This window comes from Bos indicus x Bos taurus, chromosome 5 (genome assembly GCF_003369695.1).
Source record: "Bos indicus x Bos taurus breed Angus x Brahman F1 hybrid chromosome 5, Bos_hybrid_MaternalHap_v2.0, whole genome shotgun sequence".
Lineage (NCBI taxonomy): Eukaryota > Metazoa > Chordata > Mammalia > Artiodactyla > Bovidae > Bos > Bos indicus x Bos taurus.
The window spans coordinates 77,909,599-77,928,321 of record NC_040080.1 but is presented as its reverse complement, the minus strand read 5'-3'; the positions used below and the strand labels follow the sequence as shown (position 1 = coordinate 77,928,321).

At 36.9% G+C, this 18,723-nt stretch overlaps 1 protein-coding gene across 3 annotated transcripts in view; it reads left to right on the top strand.

The window, feature by feature from the left end:
• CPNE8 (copine 8) overlaps positions 1 to 18,723 on the top strand; it is a 277,445-nt gene that overhangs the window by 152,742 nt on the left and 105,980 nt on the right. For all 3 annotated transcript variants that reach the window (XM_027542564.1, XM_027542562.1, XM_027542563.1), the window contains one exon: positions 440 to 481. In XM_027542564.1, the coding sequence (XP_027398365.1) occupies positions 440 to 481 (42 nt within the window). The remainder of the gene's footprint in view (positions 1 to 439; positions 482 to 18,723) is intronic.

The following is an 18,723-nucleotide window of genomic DNA, read 5'->3' as shown; positions in this document are numbered from 1 at the left end:
CCGGGACTACTGAACCAGAAACACTTGGGCATGAGGTCACATAATTCACATTTTTACAAGCCTTCCATGTGATTCTGATATATGCTGAGTTTGAGAAATACAAACTCAGTGTCAAAACACAAAGTCAATGGTTTTGAAGACTGGAAAAGTAGCTCTATGCTCCTCATTGAAGAGCTGTGTCAAACTATAAATGGTTTTCCTATTTAATTTCCTATTCTGTTTAAAGAATTTAAAAATCTATGTGATTTTAAAAACCTATTTTAAAGTAAAAATTGAAGACTAGTATTAAAATCAGAAAATCAGCTTTATTTTGTAAAACTTGAAAGTATACAATATTTTATCTTAGAAAGTCTATAACTTATTTTTTAACTTTCAGTCATATGTTAATTTGATCTTACTAAGTAACTTTACCCTGTGTGTATGTTTTCACCATGGACAGAACCGTCAAAGTAGAGGTGTATGACTGGAATCGAGATGGAAGGTAAGACATTGTCTTTTGTTTTGTTTTTGCTTTTACAAATTAATATGCTTTAAGAAGCAAATATACTGAAATGACCACATTTTCACATTTTAAATTTTGAATTGTGTATTTTTGTCTTGTTTTTCTGTTACTAAAATGTTCACGTGATATTTTAAGAATGAGTGTATTCAATTTGCAAAATAAAATAGAGGTCTTCCTCTATTTTTAATAGTAATAAAAATATAGTAATTTTAGAAACTACTAAAATTGCTAGTAACATATTAAAGATTACTAGTAATATAGTAAAGATTTTCAACTTGGACTTGATTTCTCATTGTGTACAATTTATAGACATCTAGTTTTATAGCTGTAGAGTTGTGATTCTCAAATTTCTGCATCTCATAATCTCTCTGAAGATTTATATAACCTTTCTACTGCACATCATCCATGGGAACACATCTGAGCTCCCCTTCCACAAAAAAGGAGCACATACCTCACAAACAAACAATAAAACAAAACTCTAGAATTATGTCTGCTAATTGCCAATAAAAATAGGTAAGCAGAGTTCTGAAATTATGGTTTCCCTCTGCATAGCGCAACATGTTAATAAGTAAGAGAGGAACACACCACTGTTTTTTCTTTAGATATATTCTCACTATTTCTAATGTTTTAAGTAAGACTGATATTGAGGTGTGTTTTTAAATTTATTTATTTTTAATTGAAGGATAATTGCTTTACAATATTGTATTGGTTTCTGCCAAATATCAATATGAATCAGCCATAGCTAAACCTATGTCCCCTCTCCCTTGAGCCTTCCTCCCGCCTCCCTGTCCATCCGACCTCTCTGTTACAAAGCCCTGGTTTCAGTTCCCTGAGTCATATAGCAAATTCCCATTGGCTATCTATTTTACATATAGTAATACATATGTTTCCATGTTACTCTCTCCTTACAACGCATCCTCTCCTTCCACACCCCAGCCCTGTGTCCGTTAAGTCTGTTCTCTATCTTTAGGCCTCCATTACTGCTCTGCATATAGGTTCATCAGTAGTCTTTCTAGATTCTACATATATGCATTAATATACAATATTTGTTTTGTCTTTCTGACTTATTTCACTCTGTGTGATAGGCTCTAGGTTCATCCACCTCATTAGAACTGACTCAAATGCGTTCCTTTTCAAATGCTGAGTATTTAAGCCCATGGGCTTCCCAGGTGGTGCTAGTGGTAAAGAACCTGCCTGACAATGCAGGAGACATAAGAGATCCAGGTTCGATCCCTGGGTTGGCAAGATCCCCTGGAGAAGTCCATGGCAACCCCCAGTATTCTTGCCTAGAGAATCCTGTGGACAGAGGAGCCTGGCAGGCTACAGTTCATAGGGCCACACAGAGTTGGACATGACTGAAGTGACAGAGCACACCTAAGCCCACTGTTGTGACCTATTGCTCAGAAGAAAAAAAAAAGGTTCCTTTCAAAATAATACCTATTTACAGTGCACCTGGCCACACAAGAGTTCGATGGAGATGTATGAGTTTGATGTTATTTTCATGCTTCAGATCAGATCAGTCACTCAGTCGTGTCCGACTCTTTGCGACCCCATGAATCGCAGCATGCCAGGCCTCCCTGTCCATCACCGACTCCCGGAGTTCACTCAGACTCACCTCCATCGAGTCAGCGATGCCATCCAGCCATCTCATCCTCTGTCATCCTCTTTTGCTCCTGCCCCCAATCCCTCCCAGCATCAGAGTCTTTTCCAATGAGTCAACTCTTCGCATGAGGTGGCCAGAGTACTGGAGTTTCAGCTTTAGCACCATTCCTTCCAAAGAAATCCCAGGGCTGATCTCCTTCAGAATGGACTGGTTAGATCTCCTTGCAGTCCAAGGGACTCTCAAGAGTCTTCTCTAACACTACAGTTCAAAAGCATCAATTCTTCAGCGCTCAGCTTTCTTCACAGTCCAACTCTCGCATCCATACATGACCACTGGAAAAACCATAGCCTTGACTAGACGGGCCTTTGTTGGCAAAGTAATGTCTCTGCTTTTCAATATGCTATCTAGGTTGGTCATAACTTTTCTTCCAAGGAGTAAACATCTTTTAATTTCATGGCTGCAGTTACCATCTGCAGTGATTTTGGAGCCCAAAAAATAAAGTCTGACACTGTTTCCACTGTTTCCTCATCTATTTCCCATGAAGTGATGGGACCAGATGCCATGATCTTCGTTTTCTGTATGCTGAGCTTTAAGCCAACTTTTTCACTCTACTCTTTCACTTTCACTCTCCTCTTTCAAGAGGTTTTTAGTTCCTCTTCACTTTCTGCCATAAGGGTGGTATCGTCTGCATATCTGAGGTTATTGATATTGCTCCCGGCAATCTTGATTCCAGCTTCTGCTTCTTCCAGCCCAACATTTCTCATGATGTACTCTGAATAGAAGTTAAATAATCAGGTTGACAATATACAGCCTTGATGTACTCCTTTTCCTATTTGGAACCAGTCGGTTGTTCCATGTCCAGTTCTAACTGTTGCTTCCTGACCTGCATATAGGTTTCTCAAGAAGCAGGTCAGGTGGTCTGCTATTCCCATCTCTTTCAAAATTTTCCATAGTTTCTTGTGATCCACACAGTCAAAGGCTTTGGCATAGTCAATAAAGCAGAAATAGATGTTTTTCTGGAACTCTCATGCTTTTTCGATGATCCAGTGGATGTTGGCAATTTGATCTCTGGTTCCTCTACTTTTTCTAAAACCAGCTTGAACATCTGGAAGTTCACAGTTCACGTATTGCTGAAGCCTGGCGTGGAGAATTTTGAGCATTACTTTACTAGCGTGTGAGATGAGTGCAATTGTGTGGTAGTTTGAGCATTCTTTGGCATTGCCTTTCTTTGGGATTGGAATGAAAACTGACCTTTTCCAGTCCTCAAATACTATAGGTGTATAATTATTTAAATTGTATATCTAAGTGTATATCAGTGCTTTTGATTCCTCTTTTTAAGGAAGAGTATTTGCTTGGTGGATTCCATCATTTTTTTTTTTTTTTTTTCCCTTTTTGACAGCTCAACTTAGTTTTGATCACTGGAAATACAATGTTAGTCACATATGTATTTCAAATTTTCTAGTGGCAGCATTAACAAGTGTCAGTGTAAAAAAAATAGTTACAGTTTAGAAGTTAGGAGTTATGTTTTACTTGGTGGGAATTTTTAGGACTTCAAGCCTGAGAAACATCATCTCAAGTAATCCTGAGATAACTGCTCCAAGGAGGTGGAGGGAGAGGAGTACGTTTATATAGAAGCTCATAACAAGGGGTAGATAGTTTGAACATCAGGAGATGATTGTTAATTAAGGAAAACCAGAAATCTCAAGGAACTTAGTGCTTTTCTATGTTTGGGAAGATGCAAGAGTCTAGGCTTGCTGAAATCTTTCCTTTCATATGCATCTCAGCTAGCTGGGGCCAGTGCTCACCATGGGAGTTGGCTGATGGCTTCCAGATAACAGATATTGTTATTCCTGGGCTTAGAAATTCACATTTGGAGGGTGGGAATCCCTGATGGCTATGACATCCTTGTTGATTGATACAGCAGGAAATAACTCCCTTGCACAGAAGTAAAACTAAACCAATGAAACTTATGTACATATTAATTTTCTAGTGTCAGCATTAACAAGTAAAACTCAACCAGTGAAATTGATGTAATATTTAATTTTATATGTGCAAAATGTTTTTAACTATGCAATCAATATCAACTTATTACAGAGAAAATTTTAAATTTTTATACTAAGTCTTTGAAATCTGATATGGTATTTCATGCTTATGGTACATCTCAATTGAGACTGGCTACAATTCAAGTGCCCTATAGCAACATCTGGTTGTCAGTTGTCATATTGGATAGCACTCTGTAGAGTGTAATAAAATTATTGACCTGAAACAAATAAGCTGCCAAATATTCCTTGACCAAAGAAGGCTTTATCTTTGATTAGTATAGAATCTCAATTCAGAGACTGTGACCAGGACAACTCATGTGCAAGTCCCTGCAGGCAAGTGAAGGTGCTGATTTATAGAGAAAAGGGAGTTGGGAGGGCCATAACAATGAAAGAGTCTGTTGGTTTTGATTTTCTGAGTCCTTGCCAAGAAGGAAGAGGAAGTTTCTTCTGCTTTGCATGTATGTGCATGCTCAGTTGCTTCATTCATGTCCAACTCTGCAACCCCATGAGCTGTCGTCTGCCAGGTTCCTCTTTCCATGAGATTCTCCTGGCAAGAATACTGGAGTGGGTTGCTAGTTCCTCCTTCGGGGGACCTTCCTGACTAAGAGATCCAACCCGCATCTCCTACAACTCCTGCATTGGCAGGCAGATTCTTTATCACTGAGCCACCTCACCTCGGAAGCTCTTATATTGTTGGAGCTCTTCTATTGTTACAGGGCAGGAGAGCTCCCCCTGTTGGTCTCCTTGCTGTATTTATTTGAGGTTTCTGTTTTAATAAAGTTCATATACAGTGATATAACTAACTTTATATCAATTGTCTTATTCTTAAATCAGTTTGATTTTCTGAATTTGATACAAGTTGAGAGTTTTTCCCTTATAAAGTGGAGAAAAACTGGTCAGACATATGTATTATTTTGTCTATAAGTTTAATCATAAGAAGTAAATAGAGTAATTTGATGTTTCAATCCAGAAAGTATTTCAGTCAAAAATTGAAGTGAAAAATGTGTGATAGTGTTACATGCTTATATTATGTTTTATTTGCTAAGGTGCATTATATAATTGAAGTGTTAATAATATTCCCTGATTGTTCTATATAGCATCAGGCTTTGCTTTCACCACGAGACACAACCACAACTGAGCATCATTTCCTCTTTGGCCCAGCCTCTTCATTCTTTCTACCCTGCTTTTTCAGTAGCATATTGGACACCTACCAACCAGGGGAGCTCATCTTCCACTGTCATAACTTTTGCCTTTTCATAATGTTCATGGGGTTCTTGAGAAAAGAATATTGGAGTGATTTCCAGTTCCCTTCACCAGTGAACTCGTTTTGTCAGAACTCTACACTATGACCCATCCATCTTGGGTAATCCTGCATGGCATGGCTCATAGTTTGATTGAGTTGCATAGGGCGGTGATCTGTGTGATCATTTTGGTTACTTTCCTGTGATTGTGGTTTTCATTCTGGAGGCTATGGGATTGTAGTTCTTGCTTCTCCCAGAGATGACAGAGTAGAAGGACATGGGCTCTTCTTCTCCTTCCTGTGAGTGTTTGAAGGTCTCGTGCAGAGGTATGCATCAGCAGTGTCCTGCAGCAGGGACAAGGGGACTGACAGCTGCAGTTCTGGGAGGTGCAGGTTGGCATAAGTCCCTTTGAAGATTGCCTTTAGACCTACCATAAAGCCTATAGACTCTAATATTGTGTAGGAACCTGGAAGGTTAGGTCCATGAATCAAGGTAAATTTGACATGGTCAAGCAGGAGATGGGAAGAGTGAACATCAACATCTTAGGAATCAGTGAACTAAAATGGAAGGGAATGGGAAAATTTAATTAATTTGACCATTTTATCAACTACTGTAAGAATCCTTTAGAAGAAATGGAGTATCCCTCATAGTCAACAAAAGAATCCAAAATGTGGTACTTGGGTACAGTCTCAAAAATGACAGAATGATCTTGGTTTGTTTCCAATGCAAACCATTCAACATCAGAAGAATCCAAGTCTGTGCCCCAATCACTAGACAGTTCTATGAAGATATACAAGACCTTCTAGAACTCAAAAAAAAAAAAAAAAAAGATGTCCTTTTCATCATAGGGAATTGAAATGCAAAAGTAGGAAGTCAAGAGAACCTGGAGTAACAAGCAAGGTTGGTTTTGGAGTACAAAATGAAACAGAACAAAGGCTAACAAGTTTTGCCAAGAGAACACACTGGGCATAGCAAACATGCTCTTCCAAAAACACAAGAGATGACTCTACACATGGACATCATGAGATGGGCAGTACTGAAATCAGATTGATTATGTCCTATGCAGTTGAAGATAGAGAAACTCCATACAGTCAATAAAATCAAGACCTGGAGCTGACTGTTGCTCAGATCATGAGCTCCTTATTGCAAACCTCAGGCTTTCTTGAATAAAGTAGCTAAAATCACTAGGCTATTTAGGTATGACCTAAATAAAATACCTTATGATTATACAGTAGAGGTGATGAATAGATTCAAGGTATTAGATCTGATGGACAGGATTCATGAAGAACTATGGATAGAGGTTTGTAATATTCTACAAGACCCTGTGACCAAAAGCATCCCAAAGAAAAAGAAATGCAAGAAGGCAAAGTGATTATCAGAGGAGGCCTTACTGATAGCTGAGAAGAGAAGAGAAGTAAAAGGCAAAGAGAAAGGGAAAGATATTCCCAACTGAAAGCAGATTTATGGAGAATAGAAAGGAGAGATAAGAAACCTTCTTATATGAATGATGCAAAGAAATAGAGAAAAACAACAGAATGGGCAAAACTAGAGATCTCTTCAAGACAATTGGTGATACCAAGGGAATATTTCATGCAAAGATGGCCACAATAAAGGGCAGAAACAGCAAAGACTCACCAGAAGCAGAAGAGATTAAGAAGAGGTGTAAAGAATACACAGAAGAACTAGGAAAAAAAGACCTTGGTGGTCTGGATAACCACTCTGGTATGATCACTCACTTAGAGCCAGATATACTGGAGTGTGAACTATAGTGGGCATTCAGTTCAGTTCAGTCACTCAGTCATGTCTGATTCTTTGTGACCCCATGGACTGCAACACTGCAGGCTTCCCTGTCCATCACCAACTCCTGGAGCCTATTCAAGCTCATGTCCATCACGTTGGTGATGCCATCCAGCCATCTCATCCTCTGTTGTCCCCTTCTCTTCCCACCTTCAATCTTTCCCAGCATCAGGGTCTTTTCCTATGAGTTCTTTGCATCAGGTGGCCAAAGTATTCTGCTTCAGCATCAGTCCTTCTAATGAATATTCAGGACTGATTTCCTTTAGGATTGACAGGCTGGATCTCCTTGCAGTCCAAGGGACACTCAAGAGTCTTTGCCAACACCACAGTTCAAAAACTTCAAGTCTTCAGCACTCAGCTTTCTTTATAGTCCGACTCTCACATCCATACATGACCACTGGAAAAACCATAGCCTTGACTAGACAGATCTTTGTTGGCAAAGTAATGTCTCTGCTTTTTAATATGCTGTCTAGGTTGGTCATAGCTTTTCTTCCAAGGAGCAAGTGTCTTTGAATTTCATGGCTGCAGTCGCCATCTGCAGTGATTTTGAAGCCCCAAAAATAACATCTCTCACTGTTTTCATTGTTTCACCATCTATTTGCTATGAGGTAATGGGACCAGATGCCATGATCTTAGTTTTGTGAATGTTGAGTTTTAAGTAGTGGGCATTATGAAGCATTACTATGAACAAAGCTAGCGGAAGTGATGGAATTCCAGCAGAGCTATTTCAAATCCTAAAAGATGATGCTGTTAAAGTGTTCCACTCAATATGCCAGCAAATTTGGAAAACTCAGCAATGGCCACTGAACTGGAAAGGGTTAGTTTTCATTCCATTCGAAAAGAAATGCAATACCAAAGAATGTTCAAACTACAGTACAGTTGTGCTCATTTCAATGCTAGGAAGGTAATGCTCAAAATTTTTCAAGCTGGACTTCAACAGTATGTTAACTGAGAACTTCCAGATGTACAAACTGAATTTACTAAGGACAGCAGAAACAGAGGTCAAATTGCCAACATCCAAGGGATCATAGAAAGAGAAAGGGATTCCCAGAAAACCATCAACATCTGCTTCATTGACTATGCTATAGCCTTTGACTGCATGGATCAAAATAAAGTGTGGAAAAATTTTAAAGAGATGGAAATACCAGACCAGCTTCCTGAAAAACCTGTATGCAGGTCAAGACAGCTAAAACCAAGCATAGAACAATGGACTGGTTCAAAATTGGTAAAGGAGTAAGACAAGGCTGTATATTGTCACCATGTTTGTTTAACTTGATGCAGAGTACATCTTGCGAAGTGTCAGGCTGAATCAGGCACAAGCTGAAATCAAGATTGCTTGGTAGAAATATCAACAACCTCAGATATACAGATGATACCACTCTAATGACAGAAAGTGAAGAGGAACTAAAGAGCCTCTTGTGAAGGTGAAAGATCAGAGTGAAAATCCGGACTTAAAACTCACATTCAAAAACTAAGTTAATGGCATCCAGTCCCATCACTTCATGGCAAATAAATGGGGGGAAAGTGGCAGATTTCATTATCTTGTGCTCCAAAATCACTGTGGATAGTGATGGCAGCCATGAAATTAAAATATGCTTGCTCCTTGGAAGAAGAACTATGACATATTTAGACTGTGTATTAAAAATCAGAGACATCACTTTGCCAACAAAGATCCTAATGTCAAAGCTTTGCTTTTTCCAGTAGTCATGTACAGATGTGAGAGTTGGACCATAAAGTAGACTGAGCACTGAAGAAGTGATGCTTTCCAATTGTGATGCTGGAAAAGACTCCTGAAAATCCCTTTGACAGCAAGGAAATCAAACATGTCAATCCTGAAGGAAATTAACCCTGAGTATTCATTGGAAGGACTGAGGCTGAAGCTGAAGATCCAATACTTTAGCTACCTGATGTGAAGAGCTGACCGGCTGGAAAAGACTGAGGGCAGGAGGTAAGAGAATGACAAAGGATGAGATGGGGATAGCATCACTGACTCAGTGGATATGAATTTGAGCAATCTCTGAGAGATGGTAAAGGACAGGGAAGCCTGACATGCTGCAGTACATGGGATTGCAAAGAGTCAGACACAACTTAGTGACTGATTAACAGCAACAATAATATTCACTGATTAGGAACTTCAGGAATTTGTGTGATCTTTAATTTAGAAATCTGATGCTGTATTTGTCTGAAAACATATACTTGAAATTAATTCTGTAGCAAATATCTTGTGCATCTATGAGACATACAAAAATGTGATAATGCTGTTGAGCAAGCAGCCATCTGACATTAAAATGGGTATCCTGATCTTAAAATAAAAGAATTATAGTCATTGGTACTGTTTTTTAAAGTCTAGACACATTAAAACACATTAACAATGACCTGTGAACACAGAGACATTGCATCACCTTGGTATGATTATTTTAACTCTGATGCTGGGAGGGATTGGGGCAAGAGGAGAAGGGGACATCAGAGGATGACATGGCTGGATGGCATCACTGACTCGATGGACGTGAGTCTCAGTGAACTCCGGGAGTTGGTGTTGGACAGGGAGGCCTGGCGTGCTGCGATTCATGGGGGTCGCAAAGAGTCGGACACGACTGAGTGACTGATCTGATCTGATCTGATCTGATGTACTTAATTTCAACCAGTTATACCACTTTTCTAAAATCATTCCCATAATTCCTACCATATCTTCAAATCATGTGAGGGAAGAATATTTAAACCTCATTTTAACAATTGAAAAGCTGAAATGCTGAGAAACTGACTTGTCTAGATTACAGAGCAATCAGTAGTAGTATCCTTAAAATGATTGAAATTCTTCCAGTTGCTTCAGCTGAGTTAGTAGCTTAATTTGAAATTCAGGGTGCATTAATGGGACAGCTCTGCCTTAAAACCATGTGGTTCCAATGTAGGACTGATTGTAAAAGACTCACTGAGTAATTTGCTATCTCCCAGAAAATGATTTGATGAAACAGTTGAACTAGTGAACTTCCAGTCATAAAATCCTGGCTTGTAGTGTCCTTTGAACAGAGAGCAAAAATTTCATTTTTATTACTGTGCATTTTATCAAATGTAGTCATTTTAAAAAGTGATAAGACTTTTCTATACATCTGTGTCTCTTTTGCTATCTTACATACAGGGTTATTGTTACCATCTTTCTAAATTCCATATATATGCATTAGTTTACTGTATTGGTGTTTTTCTTTCTGGCTTACTTCACTCTGTATAATAGGCTCCAGTTTCATCCACCTCATTAGAACTGATTCAAACCCAGAGGGATGGTACAGAGAGGGAGGTGGGAGGGGGGTTCAGGATGGAGAACAAGTGTACACCTGTGGCATATTCATGTTGATGTATGGAAAACCCAATACAATATTGTAAAGTAATTAGCCTCCAATTAAAGTAAATAAATTTATATTTAAAAAAAAGAAAATAAAAAAATAAATAAAGTGATAATACTTATAAATAAATAAATCTGTAAAATGCTATCCAAATGCTATCAGTCTCTTGTATGTCGCTTTTGAAAGTAATATTTGTTAAATGTATTTGATGTTTTATACACATAATTATAGGTCATCATGGTATGAAATAACAGTGATTCCTGGTTCAGTGCTTCATTCAAGAATTTAAGTTTTCTGAGTCATTATAACTCATTAAGTTTTCTGAGTCATTATAACTCATTTACAAGGAGCCTTTTATATATACCTTTATATTTTTCTGATTTATTTTAATTTCCTCACATATTCTGATTAGTCTTTTTCTAGCAATAGACTTCAATTTGCCTGCAATTAATCTTTAGTGCCCTAAACACATATTTAATGATGGGATTAGTATATTTTCTTATTCCATTACCTATCACTTACTTGAAACTTTTAAAAATGCTAATTGTTTTTATTTATTTATGATCCAATTAATTCTATTAATTTTAGAATAAATTATTATTGTGTGCCAAACAGGTTACCATGTGATTGATTTAACAAAACACTCCAGTCTTTATACAACAATATTTTAATTTTTTGTATTTTCATATTCTTTCACTCACTTTGATTATATATTCTCTCAGATGTGTATTTCAAGGAAAAAATATTTTTCTTATTTTCAATAAGATTTTAAAGAAAATTATATAAACATTTCACATTGGTGCTTAACTAAAAGGTATATGCAAGATAGATCTTGGGAAGTATAATTCTAATAAAGACTGGTTCCAAATCAGGAAAGGAGTACATCAAGACTATATGTTATCACCCTGCTTATTTAACTTATATGCAGAATACATCATGAGAAACGCTGGGCTGGAAGAAGAACAAGCTGGAATCAAGATTGCCAGGAGAAATATCAATAACCTCAGAGATGCAGATGACACCACCCTTACGGCAGAAAGTGAAGAACTAAAGAGCCTCTTGATGAAAGTGAAAGAGGAGAGTGAAAAAGCTGGCTTAAAACTCATCATTCAAAAAACAAAGATCATGGCATCTGGTCCAATCACTTCATGGCAAAACAATGGAAACAGTAAGAAACTTTATTTTCTTGGGGTCCAAAATCACTGCAGATGGTGACTGCAGCCATGAAATTAAAAAACACTTGCTCCTTGTAAGAAAAGCTATGACCAACCTAGACAGCATATTAAAAAGAAGACACATTACTTTGCCAACAAATGTCTGTCTAGTCAAGGCTATGGTTTTTCTGGTAGTCATGTATGGATGTGAGAGTTGGACTATAAAAAAAGCTGAGCACTGAAGAATTGATGCTTTTGAACTGTGGTGTTGAAGACTCTTGAGAATCCCCTGGACTGCAAGGAGATCCAACCTGTCAATCCTAAAGGAAATCAGTGCTGAATAGTCATTGGAAGCACTAATGCTGAAGCTGAAACTCCAATGCTTTGACCACCTGATGGGAAGAACTGACTCCTTGGAAAAGTCCCTGATGCTGGGAAAGATTGAAGGTGGGAGGAGAAGGGGACAACAGAGGATGAGATGGTTGGATGGCAACACCGACTCAATGGACATGAGTTTGAGCAAGCTCTGGGTGTTGGTGATGGACAGGGAGGCCTGGCATGCTGCAGTCTATGGGGTTTCAAAATCAGACACAACTGAGCAACTGAACTGAATTGAGCATTGAAAAACTGATGTTTTCAAACTGTGGTGCTGGAAAAGAGTCATGAGAGTCTGTTGGACAGCAAGGCAATTGAACCAGTCAATCCTAAAGGAAATCAACCCTGAATATTCATTGGAAGGACTGATGTGAAGCTAAAGCTCCAATACTTTGGCCATCTGATGCAAAGAGCCAGCTCATTGGAAAAGACCCTGATGCTGTGAAAGATTGAAGGCAGGAGAAGGGGACAACAGAAGATGAGATGGTTGGATGGCATCACCAACTCAATGGGCTCGAGTCTGAACAAGCTCCAAGAGATGGGGAAGGACAGGGAAGCCTCCAGTTGAGACCACTGCTGTACTGGTTCATAGTGTTTCTGGCACATTTTTTAGGTGCCACATGTTTGCATTTTTCCCATCTTCTTTCCTTCCTGCCTTCCTCCCTTCCTTCCTTCCTCCCTCCTTCTCTCTCTTGCTCCCTCTCTCCCTCTTCCTAGCTTCCTCCCTTCTTTCTGTTTCCTTCCTTTCTTTCTTTCATGGTTGATTTCAAACCTCATTTTTTTGTGACTAGAAAGGATACTTGATATTATTATTATTGTCTTAAATTTATTGAGATTTGTTTTGTGGTCTAGCATGTGATCTATGCTGAAGAACATTCCATGAGCTCTTGGAAAGAGCATATATTCTATTGCATCTAGATGTAATGTTCAATTTGTATCTATTAGTCCATGTGCTCTAAAGTTCAGGGTATTTTCATAGTTTTTCTGCATCTCTCTGTCAATATAAATGGAATGTAAATTCTATTATTATTGTGTTACTCTCAACTGCTCCCATTATTTTTTTTCCAAACTTTATTTAGATATAATTGACATACAACATTGTGTATGTTTAAGGTGCACAACATGATGATTTTTTAAATTAATTAATTTATTTTAATTGGAGGCTAATTTTTGTAAATATTTGCTTTATCTATTAGGAACTTGTCGGCTGGGAGAATATGTATTTATAATTGTTATATCTTCTTGTTGGATCAGCCCCTAAAATTATGTGATGTGCTTCTTTGTCTCACTTTATAATTTTGTTTTAAAGTATCTTTGGTCTGATATATGTATTCATACCATAGCCTTTTCTGTGTGTTTTGTTTTCATTCACATAAAATACCATTTTCCATCCTATCAACTTTCAGACTGTCTCTTTAAATCTGAAATGAGTCTCTTGTAGGCCACATACATATGAGTCTTGTAATTTAATTCATTGATCCACTCTATGTCTTTTTAATTGAAGTTAGTATCAGTTTGCATCTTTTTTGAAGTATAGTTGATGTATAATATTATATAAGTTACAGATGTACAACAGAATAATTCATGATTTTTAAAGGTTATACTCTATTTACAGTTACAAAATACTGACTATATTTACTGTGTTGTAGACTATATCCTTTTAGCTTATTTATTTTATATGTCATTGTTTCTACCTCATAATTCACTGCCTCTATGCTGGCCCTTCTCCCCCGCTCCCCGATAACCACTAGTTTGATCTCTGGATCTGTGAGTCTCTTTCCTTTTTGTTGAATTTCCTACTTATTTTTTAAGATTCCATACATAAGTGGTATCATACATTATTTGTCTTTCTTTGTCTGATTTATTTCACTTAGCATAATGCACTGTGAGTCCATCTATGTTGTCACAAAAGGCAAAATTTCATTGTTTTTTGTGCAGTATTGCATTTCAGATAGATGCTACATTTTTTATCCATTCATCTATTGAAAGACACTCAGCTTGCTTCCGTATCTTGGCAGTTGTAAATAATACGGCTATGAACATTGGAGCTCATGCATCTTTTCACATTAGTGATTTTGTTTTTCGTTATACATGCATGAGTGGAATTGCTGGATCATGTAATAGTTCTATTTTTCCTTTTTTGAGAACACCATACTATTTTTCACATGATGTGCACCAACTTACATTCTCACCAACAGTATAAGAGGGTTCCTTTTGCTCAACATCGAACCACCAACATTAGTTATTTGTGCTCTTTTTCATGATACCCATTTTGACAGATGTGAAGTGGTATCTCACTCTGGTTTAGTTTGTATTTCTCTAATGAATAATGATATTGAGCATCTTTTCATGTACTTGTTGGCCATCTGTCTATATTCTTCAGAAAAAAAAATGTCTGTATAGTTCTTTGGTCCATTTTTTAATTGGTTGAGTCTTTTTGATGTTGATTTATATGAGCTCTTTATATATTTTGGATGTTAAGCCCTTATATTAGAAAATATTTTCTCTAATATTTTGTCTTTTCATTCTGTCAATGGTTTTCTTTGCAAAATTTTTTAAGTCTAAGTCCCATTTGTTTATTTTTGCTTTTATTTCCTTTCCTTTCAGGGACAAATCCAGAAAATATTGCTATGATTTTTGTTAAAGGGTGAACATGTAAAAGGGTCCATGTTTTCTTCTAGAAGATTTAGCCTTTCATTTATGTCTTCATTCCATTTTGAGTTTATTTTTTATATGATGTAAGGAAAATGTCTGGCTTCATTTTTTATATGTAACTTTCCATTTTACCAGCACCACTTATTGAATAAACTGTATTTCCCCCATTGCATATTTTTATATCCTTTGTCATAGATTAAATGACTGCTAATGTATGGATTTCCTTCTGGGCTCTCTGTTCTGTTGAGCTAAGTGTCTGATCTTGTGACAGTACCGTACTGCTTTGATTATTGTTCCTTTGTACTGTAGTTTAAAGTTGAATGTTATTCCTCCAACTCTATTCTGATTTCATAAGATTTCACAAGATTTTCAGTCTTTTGTGTCTCCATACAAATTTTAAAATTACTTGTTCTACTTTTGTGAAAAATACCTTTGGGTTCACATTAAATCTTTGGATTGCCTTTGGCATTATTGTCATTTAAACAATATTAATTCTTCCAAATCATGAATGCAGTAAATCTTTCCATCTGTTGGTGTCATCTTAAGTTAGTTTCTTCAGTGTCTTATAGTTTTCAAAGTACAAGTCTTTTGCCTCCTTAAGTAGATTTATTCCTTGGTAGTTTATTCTTTTTCATGCCATTGGAAATGAGGTAGTTTCTTTAATTTCTCTTTTTGATAGTTTGTTGTTATTGTATAGAAGAGCAACAAATTTCTTTATATTAACTTTATATCCTGCAATGTTACCAAATTCGTTGCTTCACCCTAAGTTTTCTGGTGGTATATTTACAATTTTTTATGCATAGTATCATATTATCTTCAAACAGTGAAACATGTAGTTTATCCTTTGCAATTAGGATTCATGTTATTCACATTCTTTTCTGATTGCTGTGGCCAGGACTTACAAAACTATGTTGAACAAATGTGGTGACAGTGGGAATCCTTTTGTTTCTGATCAAAGAGGGAATGATTTTACTTTTTCATTGTGAAGTATGATGTTAGCTGTGAGTTCACCATATATGGCATTTATTGTGAACAACTATTTGCCAATAAAATGAACAACCTAGAAGAAATAGACAACTTCTTAGAATTTGCTTTCTCCCAATATTGAACCAGGAAAAAAAGTGGAAAATATAAAGAGACCGTTGATGCAGACCAGTATGAAATTGGATCAGTAATCAAAACACTCCCCACAAACTAAGTCCAGGACCAGATTACTTCACAGCTGAATTCTAGCAAAAATTTTGAGAGAAGTTAACATCTATCCTTCTCAAACTTTTCACAAAATTTCAGAGAATAGAATGCTCCTCAACTCTTTTGTGAGGTCAGTTTCACCCTGATACCAAATCCAGAAAAGATAACACAGAAAAAAAGAAAATTAATGGCCTATATCAGGGATTAAAATAGGTATACACATCCTCAACAAAATATTAGCAGCCAAATCAAGCAATACATGAAAATGACCATAAAGCATGATTAATAGAATTATCCCATGGATGCAAGGATTTTTCAGTATCTGCCAAGCAATCAGTGTGATACACCCCATTAAAAAATTGAATAATAAAAACCATATCCCTTTCCCAATAGGTGCAGAAAAAACTTGCCATACTTCAACTTCCATTTACAAAACAAACTCTCCAGAAAGTGGGTATAAAGGTATCATACAATGATGAAACCAGATGAATAAATATACCACAGTCTTCAATTGGAAGAATAAATATTGTGAAAATGAATATACTGCTCAAAGCAGATTCAATGCAGTCCCTATCAAATTACCAGTTGCATTCTTCTCAGAGCTAGAACAACAACAACAAAAAAAGTTGATTTGTATGGAAACACAAAAGGCCCCAAATAGCCAAAGCAATCTTGAGAAAGGAAAACAGAACTGGAGTAATCAGGCTCCTTGACTTCAAACTATACTGCAAAGCCACAATAATCAAGACAGTATAGTATTAGCACAAAAACAGAAATATAGATTAATGGTACAAGGATAGAAAGCCCAGAGATAAATGAATGCACCTATGGACACCTTATCTTTGACAAAGGAGGCAAGAATATATAATGGAGAAAAGACAGTCTCTTCAGCAAGTGGTGTTGGAAAAGTTGGACAGCCACATGTGAAAGAATGAAATTAGAACATTACCTAAGACCATTCACAAGCATAAATTCAAAATGTATTAATTAGCTAAATGTAAGACCAGACACTGTAAAACTCTTAGAGGAAAACAAGAAAATCACTCTTTGACCTAAACCATATCAAGATATTTTTACACCTACCTTTTAGAGTAATGAATTAAAAACACAAATAAACAAATGTAACGTTATTAAAAGGTTTGCACAACAAAGGAAACCATAAACAAGATGAAAAGACAGCCCTCAGGATAGGAGAAGATATTTGCAAATGAAGCAATGGACAAAAGATTAAACTTCAAAATATACAAATAGCTCATGGAACTCAATATCAAAAAACCAAGCAACCCAATCTAAAACTGGAAAGAAGAACTAAATATCTCTCCAAAGAAGACATACAGATGCCAAAGAGGCATATGAAAAGATACTCAGGCTTACTAATTATTAGAGAATTGCAAACAAAGTCTACAATGAAGTATCCCCTTACACTGGTGAGAAAGACCATCATCATAAAATCTACAAACAATAAATGCTGGAGAGAATGTGGAGTAAAGAGTACCTTCTTGTATTGTTGGAGGGATTATAAATTGATACAGCCACTGTGGAGAACAATATGGAGTTCCCTTAAAAAGCTAAAAACTACCATATGACCCAGAAATCCCTCTTCTGGACACACACCTGAGAAAACCATAATTCAAAAGGTCACATGCACCCCAGTGTTCACTGAAGCACAATTTACCCAGCACATGGAAACAACCTAAATGTACAATGACAGATGAATGGAATAAAATGTTTGTGTGTGCTCACTCAGTCCTGTCCAGTTCTTTGTGAAACTTACAGAATGTAACCCACCAGGCTCATCTGTCCATGGGATTTTCCAGGCAAGAATACTGGAGTGGGTTGCCATTTCCTCCACCAGGGGATTTTCCTGACCAGGGAATCAAGCCACATCTGCATTCCCTGCATTGTCAGACAGATTCTTTACCACTGAGCCACCTGAGAAGCCCTGAAGATGTGGTACATGTATACAGTGAAATATTAGCCACTAAAGGGAATGAAATAGGGTCCTTTGTAGAGATGTGGGATAAACCTAAAGTTTATCAGGCAGAGTAAGTCATAGAGAGAGGAACAAATATTGTTTATTAACACATATATGTGGAATCTAGAAAAATGATACAGATGAAACTATTTCAGGGCAGGAATAGAGATACAGATGTGCAGAATGGAAATGTGGATACAGAAGTGAATGGGAAGGTAGAACAAATTGGGAGATTAGGATTTTCATATATACAGTACCATTTGTATTGATAAAATAGGTAGCTAGTTGGAACCTGCTATAAAGCACAGGAAGCTCAGCCCGGTGTTCTGTTGTTGACCTAGATGGGTGGGATGGGGCAAGGGAGGAGGAAGGACTAAGAGCAAGAGATATACGTATACATATAGCTGATTCACTTCATTGTACAGCAGGAACTAACAAAATATTATAAAACATTTAAATACCAATTTAAACAAAATCAAAGCAAGCAAGCAAGAGAAAGAGGAAGTGAGGGAAGGAAGAGAGAGAGAAAGAAAGGAAAGAAAAAATGAAAGAAAGAAAAAGTAAAATCATTTGTAGATATATACTTACTGTCATTTTGTTCACTGTTCTCTATTTGGTTTTGTTGTTCTTTTTTGTTTCTTTTATTTTGCTATCTTGTGATTTGATGGCTATATTGTGTTATATTTGAATTCCTGTTTCTTTTTTGTGTGTTTTTGGACAGGGAGGCCTGGCACGCTGCGATTCATGGGGTCGCACAGAGTCGGACACGACTGAGCGACTGAACTGAATGATAATTTTTTGGTATGCAACTATATATGCTGCTAAGTCGCTTCAGTCATGTCCGACTCTG